The 9440-nt window shown below is 32.8% G+C and overlaps 2 protein-coding genes across 3 annotated transcripts; one reads left to right on the top strand and one right to left on the bottom strand.

Annotated features, from left to right (window-relative positions):
* The first annotated feature begins 1738 nt into the window (after positions 1 to 1738).
* Positions 1739 to 5107, top strand: LOC120214854 (ubiquitin-like domain-containing CTD phosphatase). The gene is made up of 7 exons (XM_039212656.1): positions 1739 to 2036; positions 2266 to 2410; positions 2769 to 2883; positions 2963 to 3026; positions 4170 to 4335; positions 4457 to 4759; positions 4899 to 5107. The coding sequence occupies exons 1-6, from the start codon at positions 1762 to 1764 to the stop codon at positions 4700 to 4702; spliced, it is 1011 nt and encodes a 336-aa protein (XP_039068587.1). The 5' UTR covers positions 1739 to 1761; the 3' UTR covers positions 4703 to 4759; positions 4899 to 5107.
* Positions 5108 to 5910: 803 nt separating this feature from the next.
* Positions 5911 to 8077, bottom strand: LOC120214820 (50S ribosomal protein L30-like). Of its 2 annotated transcripts, none has more exons than XM_039212623.1 (4): positions 7962 to 8077; positions 6457 to 6673; positions 6227 to 6376; positions 5911 to 6078 (listed from the first exon to the last, which is right to left on the bottom strand). In XM_039212623.1, the coding sequence occupies exons 2-3, from the start codon at positions 6646 to 6648 to the stop codon at positions 6236 to 6238; spliced, it is 333 nt and encodes a 110-aa protein (XP_039068554.1). In that variant the 5' UTR covers positions 6649 to 6673; positions 7962 to 8077; the 3' UTR covers positions 5911 to 6078; positions 6227 to 6235. The 2 variants fall into 2 exon arrangements, with proteins under 2 accessions (XP_039068554.1, XP_039068553.1); XM_039212622.1 differs by having other exon boundaries at positions 5919 to 6078; positions 6457 to 6677; positions 7962 to 8074.
* Between the last annotated feature and the right edge of the window lie 1363 nt (positions 8078 to 9440).

Here is a 9440-nt window from a genome sequence, read left to right as displayed (position 1 = left end):
TTCCTGCACTTCTTAAAACGGTATGTCAACTTTGAAATCTTACAATTTAATCCCTTATTTCTTTCAAAATACCAAATTAAATCCACCAATTTATATTTTCTTAAATTTAGCCCCTAAATTGGGGTGTTACAATTTATCCCTTTCTATGTTTGATTATAATTTTTCGGATTTAATATGTATCAATTAGGTTTTCATTTAGAAGAGGAGTGACAAGATTCCATGACGTCATATCGTGCGCGTGCTTGGTGACTCAAAACTCCGCCGTGAGTACGTGATTAATTAGATAATATGTACACCTTTCATACGGGATATGATACTTGTAAGCTCTTTCTTCACAATTATTTACATGGGAATTATGCAACAAAGAATACATATTTTTAGGGCTGTTCATTCGGTTAAAATTGAACCGAGTTAATTATAACCAAATTAATCGAAATTTTTTTAACCGTTAACAAAACCAAAATTTTTTTTTTTGAAAATATTAACCGAACCGAATAAATTTCGGTTAATTCGGTTAATTTTCGAATTAACCGATTTTTTTTAAAATTTTCTAATTTATATAAAAATTAAATATTTTTTAATTCAAAAAAAAGTTTATAATTAATTTAAATAATATATAATTATAAAATAAAAATTTCAGATAAATTTTTTAATTAATTAATATTGATTTAGGTTTAAAAGTTATTGGATCTTAAATTATTAATTGGGTTCTAATTAGCCCATATGTTATATATAATATATTTAAAATTTAATTTCGGTTAATTCGGTTAATTAACCGAATTCGAACCGAATTAACCGTTAACCGAATTCTAAAAATTTTCTTAACCGTTAATCGACCGAACCGAAACCGAATTAGTTCGGTTATTTGAACACCCCTACATATTTTTATTAAAAAACGGGACATAAAATTTTATGTCAATGATAAATTTATAAAATTTTTAAGATTGGAGTTATAAATTTTTAAGGAAAAAATAAATTATCAATAAAAATACTTAAATTATATGAGAATTTACCCCTTTTTTTTCAAAAGGAGTGATTGTCCCCGTCAACTGTCCCTCGGTTCATCCCTACTTATATTCTCATTATTACCGGATTAAGATAGTTATCATTTCAACCAACAACTCATGAAAGTTTAAAACTAAAATTTAATTTAAGATAATTATCAAAGATTTGAATCTTAATGACTCCTATAATGGGTTTCTACTTTAGTTGATTTAGATTAATTTATCAATAAATCATATATTTGTTGAATATACAAAAAATAACAAACATGGAAGTTGTAAATGTTAAACATTTACATATCAAATATATGCCTAAACATATGTTTAATTAGTAATTAATTTACATATCAAATATATGTTTAAAATTGTGTATTTTTTAGTCAACATCATCATTTTGTATGATTAATGATGTTATTAGTTTAAGACTGTTGATAACATAGCGAAGAAGCAAATTATGTCAAAATAAGGACTAAATATTCAATCACGTAGTAGTATAGGACTATTATCATAAATTAAACCCAAACAAATATTTTAGTGTCACTTACATTTATGGGCCATTCATTTTTCAAGAAAAAGTGGCTTAAAGATGCTAGAAACTGAAGAATGGCCCAAGTAAGATCTATGGTGATCCAATGAATTGCATTGATCCATGACCCGTTTTGTTTTCTTATCATTTTGTGTTTGGGTTTCTTATATGGAGGGCACCAGCATTGATTTCCACCGAGATTCTTTTGGTGTTTTGGGTTTACCATCTCAAAAGATGGAAATAGCCGCCGACGCTGCTGCCGCTGCATCTTCTTCATTGACGGAGGAAGAGCTGACGCTGATAGTAAAATGGAGCGGGAAAGAGTACACGGTTCGAGTCTGCGGCGATGATTCAGTGGCCGAGTTGAAACGAAGAATCTGCCAAGTGACGAATGTTTTACCCAAAAGACAGAAGCTTCTGTACCCTAAGATCGGAAACAAACTCGCCGATGATTCCCTTTTGCTCTCTCAGATTCCCCTCAAGTCTTCTCTCAAGATGACCATGATTGGGTACTCTCTAATTAATCAAGCTTGTTTTTTTTCACACCTGTTTATTTTCTTATTTTGTTGCGAATTTTGTGTTCTTTTGTTGAATTTGGTTTTGTTTTAGAATGCATTTATGGGTATTGCAACTGTTTTCTGAACATGTTATTGTAGAAAAGTCATTAATTTTGCTTTGATGATTGTGGCTCGGTTTATAGTAGCGATTGATTGAACTATTGTTTTTATGAATATCTAGAACTGTCGAAGATGATATAATCGTTGATCCTGTCGAGACTCCCGAGGTTGTTGATGACTTCGAAATTGGGCAAGATGAAGCTGTTGATATCAAAGATAAAGAGGTTAACAAGCAGAAACTGAAGAGACGCATTGATCAATATAAGGTTAGAGTCTCTTTTTCATGCATGAAGGGTTGCTCGTTCCTTGGTCTTTGATTCTGGGTGCTTTAAAGTCGACATTTAAGGGCCTTGCAATGAAGTATCTTGTATGGAAAATTATTTACTTTTTTCAGCTTTCATGTAACCAATATGTTGTTTTGGTGGTAGAAAATGTTTGAGCTCTGAATGTGAAAGATCAATATCTGAATTTGCTTCGGTGAATTAGTAAAGTATTGGACATTGTTAGTATAACCCTCTTATTATCAATTTTGCATTTGTTTTTACTCAAGGTTGAGTAATGTGCCTTTTTAAACATTCCTTGCATACGATTTGTTGATGAGATTTTCTGGTCATATTTTTCTAGATCGAACTAAAAACTCCATGCCGTAAAGGAAAGAAACTGCTTGTTTTGGATATAGACTATACTTTATTTGATCATCGGTCGACAGCTGAGAATCCACTTCAACTCATGCGGCCTTGTAAGTTTATCACCCTTTTATTTAAAATCATGTTGGGTGTATTCCAATAGGAGCTAATGGTGAAAATATATTATTGCAGATCTTCATGAGTTTCTTACAGCTGCATATGCGGAGTACGATATCATGATTTGGTCTGCAACCAGGTGATTTTTTATAAACAATATTTATTTTCCTTTGACCAAAGATGTTGACTTTTACCAAAGAAACATATGCTTAGCAGCAACATAATTTTAATTCTTTAGAGATTCATGTCAGAGTTGTCACATATAAGCCTAAAAGTTTTTTTTATAGAAATAGGAGACCTCATTAAAAACCCCCCTCCTTAGCTAACTTATCTGCCTCCCAATTACAGCTCCTAGGAATCAATCTAACAATAATCTCCCTAGCAGAAACTAAGGCCCCAATTTCCCCAACCAAATAACTGAAAAACGTAGGGGCAGAGAACGGCATCAAAAATCAGCCAACTGCAGATTTACAATCACTCTCTATGATAAGTCTTCCCTTAAATGCCCAGTCAGAAGAAAGGAAAAAATCAATGCCTTCTTTAATGGCTTTCAACTCAGCCAAAGGAGGAGGACCTGGCCCTACACCAATAGAGAAGTGGCTAAAGTAGAGCAATTATAATCTTTCAAAATTCCTCCAATTCCACCCTGCAGCCCATCACCTCTTACCGCCCCATCCACATTGAATTTAAAAAAATCAGGTGGAGGAAGCAGCAGTGAACCTTCTTTATCTTAAAGGATTTATTAGGAATCCTGTCTGCAAGCGAGGGATCCCCAACTAGTAAATCAGCCTGAATATGAACATGAGGGAATTTAGCTAAAAACCATTTAGCCAGCCTAAATCTGGAAATGAAGAACAGAGAAAAACTGTCGAACTTCCAATTTTCAAACACCACCGAATTCCTAGCCTTCCATAATGAACACAAAACAACTCCCGGGATAAAATTCGAAATAGAAGAATAAGCCCTTAGATAAGACCAAGAACAAAGCAGGGAAGAGGGGTCTTGTAAGCCTTAAAGTTTATCATAACTTGATCTTTAATGTAATAGGATTCTCATCATTTTTATCATCAAACCCATACCCAACATCGGTATGTTGGTTTTCTCCCTTTTTTTTCATGTTTTGAGAGTTGTGTTCCCTTACCCATTTCGGGAAATGCATCTGATATGAAAGTTGGAGTTGGACTCATTTCAAGAAAATGACGAATTTGAGCTACAGAGATGCACGATGCAAATTTTGTGTTCTTATAACTGGATTTCTAAAGCTTATATTTTGTCTCTCCAGCATGAAATGGGTTGAATTGAAGATGGGACAACTTGGAGTACTAAACAACCCGAACTACAAAATCACAGCCCTTCTAGATCATTTAGCGATGATCACTGTTCAATCAGATACTCGTGGAATCTTTGATTGCAAACCACTTGGTTTAATTTGGGCACAGTTTCCCGAGGTACATATTTAAATTGAATTTGCTCCTGTTTTGCTTGCTTCAATAGGTCATTGTGTTTGAATCAGAATCGATGAATTTGTTGCTGGTTAGACTGACATGTGGTCTTCTTACATATTTTCAGTTTTACAGTTCGAAGAACACTATAATGTTTGATGATCTACGAAGAAATTTTGTGATGAACCCACAGAACGGTTTGACGATTAAACCATTCCGGAAAGCACATGCCAACCGAGACACTGATCAGGAGCTTGTAAAACTCACCCAATACCTGTTAGCCATTGCAGATCTTGATGACTTGAGTGCTCTTGATCATAGTAATTGGCAGTTTTTCACTGACGACAATACTAAAAGACGCAGGCAGGCATGATCGATCCGACAGTTGACTAGCTAGGGATTTCATGTGCAATAATGTTCACGTCTTAAGGTATATGTCTCGTGTTTTCCCAAGTTTTTCGTTTCAAGAGCAATGTCTTTTTAATGTCCCTCGTCGATGTTCCCATTGATTTTTGCCCGGTAAATCAGTACATTTAGTTTTTTCTAACAAGTATAGTATCTCTTTTCAGGGATTGCAAGCATCGAGCAGTGCGACCGATAAAAGCTAGACTTTGCTTCTCCTTTACAAAGGCGTGACAGTGACTCAAACCTATATGAACATCATTTTATTTGGCATTAGTTTTTATCTTTTCTATATAATTATACACATATGTAATGTTTTCTTTGGTACTATGACCCAAAAATGAAACTGGCTCAGGCATGAGATATATTTCTTGAGAAGCAAGTTAGTCGTTTGTCTTTCCAATACTGGATTTGCTAATGTATCCTTACATGAACTAACTTCAAATTCTAGCCAACAATTTACACGTTCGAATCTGACATGAAATATATTTTATTTCAAATAGGCAAGTCCACATGACGGAGCAATTTAAGGATAAATGTACTTTATATTTAATTTACGTGTTTTAAATATAATATACATCAAATTTAAACTGATTTTTAATAACTATTGTTATACCAGCTGATCAATAGATCATCTCCAATAGGCCTAAAACTTCCACAGGGACCGGCATAGGAAAATACTTCCCGACTTCGGAGTAGGACTATAGCCCCCAATGCATGCATTTTTACTCGAACAAGATCATTCAATTTGTATAGTCACATTCTTTAACTAAATAAGATATATGATAGTAAACTAACATGACAGACTTCGAACTGATCTATCCACTTTCTTCTATCCGCCAATCTATTGAATCAAAAACAGAGTATATAAGACTATCTCTCCCAACAGGGAAGGGACACAGTCTGACTTTTTTATTCTCTCTCTCCCTTCTCAGAAGAAGGTAAAACCCGAATCCTTATCTTCGATCATTGTCATCACTCCACAGCACTCAATCCAAACTAAAAGGGGTAAACCGCCGCCCACTAATATATTTATTTTCTCCCCTAACGGCTCTCTGTCTAGACAGGATAAGATGAACCACAGTCAAACACCACCAACCGCCACCTCACTAGTTATAGGTCAACAATTATAAACATTAAAGAACCCAACTGATTTGATGCTAATGGAAGACTCAAAATATCACAAGGACAATACATAACTACCAGTTAAAGCACTTGCATGCATGGAGAACAAAAGGTTCAATACATTAATATTTCAAGTTTCACCATTTTTTACCTGATTATTTTCTTCAAACAGACTATATCACAATAATCACTACTGAAACAGAGGTGGAAAAACTAGCTAATAGGCAGAGGTGTTTACTCTCTTTGTTCCTTCAAACACTTAAATAAACCTTAATAAACATGGTAAACCTGCGTTTTGACGTCAAATTTTCGTAATTCAAATCTCAAATAGCTCTTAACACAAAGTTCTTGACTTCACCTGCAAACTATTCTAGACCTTCTAAGGCTGCTTAGAGGAGTTGGTTGCAGAAGCTGGAATATGACTAATGACAATAGGGGGGCGTAGTGCTCGGTGTTCAGCTTCATTTGCTTTGCGTGCCTTAAACATTTCTTCCGTCTCAACCACAACCAACCTCTTCACCTAGACATAGAACACCTCAATAAAAAAATGAAGTAAAAAAATCAATGGAAGAACAAAAATCAGACTAGGGGTTTTGATACCTGCTGAAGCATTCCCCGGACAGTGGGGGTGTTCCACCTCATGACAGTGCGATTACATTTTCTTAGGCGTAGTGCTTCCAAAGTGCGCCTATGAAGCCTTCTGGTGCCGGGAATTCCCCTCACAAGGGTTATATAGAGGTTTGGACTCCACGCAACGGGAACACTAGTTTTGAACTTATTGAAAGCACTCATTTCTTCTTCCTCACTGCACTAAACACTGCCTTAAAGAGTACATTTAACCAACATCAATATAACGGAATCAGTAATAACAAGTGCAAAGAAAACCATGACATGTTAAACTGATTCCAGAATTCATATTTCAAACTAGAACATCTACTTTGGAAAATTCTGTATATGCAATCAAAGTTTAACTATTACAAGTAATCCATAATTTTTACTCCAGCAAATGGATTAGATAATCAATATAATGATAAATTTCACAAGTATCCCCTATGGTCTTCACCTAACACCTTGAGCCCTTTTTATTCTCCCCCTCATTTAAGATTCACTACCATTCCCAACGGTAACTAAGATTTTAAAAAGATTAACGAAATACTAACGGTATTTATTCACTCACTCTTATTGTTAAATTCTACCGTCATTCATATGTAATCTCCATATTTTTGGTGTTGAGTTGAGACACACGTTATCGAAAAAAATACATCAAGTCACATGCATAATTCAATCAATGTACAAATATCAATTCAATCCACCATTTTACAATTGCATCACTTGTTCTGCATTCTTTGCAAATCAAAGCACCGTAAATGGCTTTCTCCTATTTATGCTCTATGCAGCTATCCCAACTTGGCAATGGATAATCTCATTTCTAACTCTATCCTTCTTAAGCTTATGATACACTCATATTTAGCATTTACAACCCAACTACGGCCATTCACTAACAGTCAATATATCTATATATGCTAGGATCCACTTAAACTGTATAAATCTCATTAGTTTTAACTGAAATATAACCACTGGATGAATCTATACAGATGGTTCGTTGAGATTAAAACAAAAATGTTCACTTTTTCGGTGAAAATTGAAAAAGAAATAGGATGATGCTAATGCGCAAAATTTTAATCTCAGTAATCATTTAGATTTAGTTATATTTTTGGGTAAAACTAATGAGTATTACCAGATGTAAGTGGACCTTATCCCTGTATATAGATAAAGAAGTAGTTCTAAGTGTTTTATATAGCTTTGGCATAACAGCATCGGGGCTGTTATTTCGAGGAAGCCGCGCCATCCACCATCGCTGTTAAGACCTCAACAGCGGTGCGAACAAATTTTACATCAATGGCAGCGTATCGCGACCGCAAATACCAGCGTAACTCCGAAAATAACTAAACCGACGGCTTTTGAGAAAAATCTTGTTCTCAAAGAAGTAAACATAGATAGAAAGTGTAACAAGCAGTATGATCGGAAACAGAAAATTTAAATAAAACAGAGATAGGCAGAGGGAGAAATCAATTTACGAAGAAAGCTTAGGTTTTGAAAATTACCTTGTTTAATTTCCTCCGGAAACTCTAGGGCGAGAGAGGGCTTTGGTCAGGAACTGGAAGATACAAGTTTATTTGGCGGCGGGTCATTGCTGAGAGGGAGACGGGGAACTTTACGGGAGAAAAACACCTTTTAGCGTCTAATTTTAGGCTTAATATGATTTTTAGTTACCTAATTTTAATAATTTTTTTATGTATAATGTAATTTATTCTTTTTATAATATTTATATTTATAATTTTAACATCATTTAGTTAAATAGATCATATTTGTTATAGATTCAAAAGTTAAGCGTTAAAATTTTAAGTTTAAATATTAATATAGAGAGATAAGACATTATATTTTTTAAATAAGTTAAAAATTTAAATTTTAACATTGTGGATATGTTAAATATCTAATTAAATTAAAAAAAATTAATAAAATTTAAGAATGAAAAAAATAAGATTCATTAATTGATCTAGTCATTAAGGATCTTGTGTGGATTTGAATTCCAATATTTTTCTTAATAATATAATATATCTCTACTTAATCAAAATAATAACAAAATAAATAAATGTAATCTAAAAGTCAAATAGCGAATAAAATAATAATTTTACGTGGATAAGATATGAAATTTTAAATATCACCCAGCATTTATATAATTTAGCTATAATTACTATTTAAAATAATATAAGTACGAACCTCAGTGACTTTAGTGTTAAAAAAATTGTTGATATTTATTCTTTGATGTCATGAGTTCGAGCATCGATAATACCAGAGGTACAAACAATTAATATTAAATGGTTGAGAGCGTTCTTTAAACAAATATTACTATGTACTTATCACAAATATGTATATATAAACTTTATGATTTTTTATTAAAAATATCGTGATCTTTATTTGTTTCTTTTATATATACTTACTAGGTTTGCTTTGTAAATATCATTGTGTGATTGAATGGTAATGAAAAGCGCTTTATATTTAAACATGTTTATGTTTCTTATTTTATAACATTTAATTAAATAACATGTCGATATATGTACAATAAATATACTTTTTATTTATTAATTTTTAAGTTTATAGTATAGTTAGGATAAATAGTCATCATTAAATCTTCAAGTAAAAATTTAAAAGATCAACTTTATAATGGATCTCTACAAATACCGATCCAAGTAAGTTAAACAATAGATTAAATATTGATGGTTAAAAATTAGAATTAATATAGTTAAGAAACACTTTTATTTTTCTAGTCCAAATGACAAGAGTCCAAGGCTAACCACTACACTTTTCAGTAGAGGTGCATAAAAAATTTGAATATTCGATTTTGTACAAAAAAATATCCAAAATCGAATTTGGGAAAAACCGATTTTTTTAAAACCGGATCAGATATTTTAAAACTAGATAATATAACCGATTTGAGAAAAAAATGGACGATCGGATTTTTTACCGGATTAAAAACCGGTTTGAAAAAACCGGATAAAAAACCAGTTTTTTATCCAGAAAAA

This window comes from Hibiscus syriacus, unplaced genomic scaffold (assembly GCF_006381635.1).
Source record: "Hibiscus syriacus cultivar Baekdansim isolate YM2019G1 unplaced genomic scaffold, ASM638163v2 tig00110109_pilon, whole genome shotgun sequence".
Lineage (NCBI taxonomy): Eukaryota > Viridiplantae > Streptophyta > Magnoliopsida > Malvales > Malvaceae > Hibiscus > Hibiscus syriacus.
Note: the sequence above shows the minus strand (reverse complement) of the source record. Positions and strands in the feature narration are given on the sequence as shown.

Excerpts from the sequence above, each read along its gene's own strand:
- LOC120214854 (XM_039212656.1), top strand. The coding sequence starts at position 1,762 with ATGGAAATAGCCGCCGACGCTGCTGCCGCTGCATCTTCTTCATTGACG. Across the intron at positions 2,884-2,962 it reads ACTTCAACTCATGCGGCCTT|ATCTTCATGAGTTTCTTACA; the intron begins GTAAGTTTATCA and ends ATATTATTGCAG. Across the intron at positions 3,027-4,169 it reads ATGATTTGGTCTGCAACCAG|CATGAAATGGGTTGAATTGA; the intron begins GTGATTTTTTAT and ends TTGTCTCTCCAG.
- LOC120214820 (XM_039212623.1), bottom strand. The coding sequence starts at position 6,648 with ATGAGTGCTTTCAATAAGTTCAAAACTAGTGTTCCCGTTGCGTGGAGT. Across the intron at positions 6,377-6,456 it reads TCCGGGGAATGCTTCAGCAG|GTGAAGAGGTTGGTTGTGGT; the intron begins GTATCAAAACCC and ends TTCTATGTCTAG.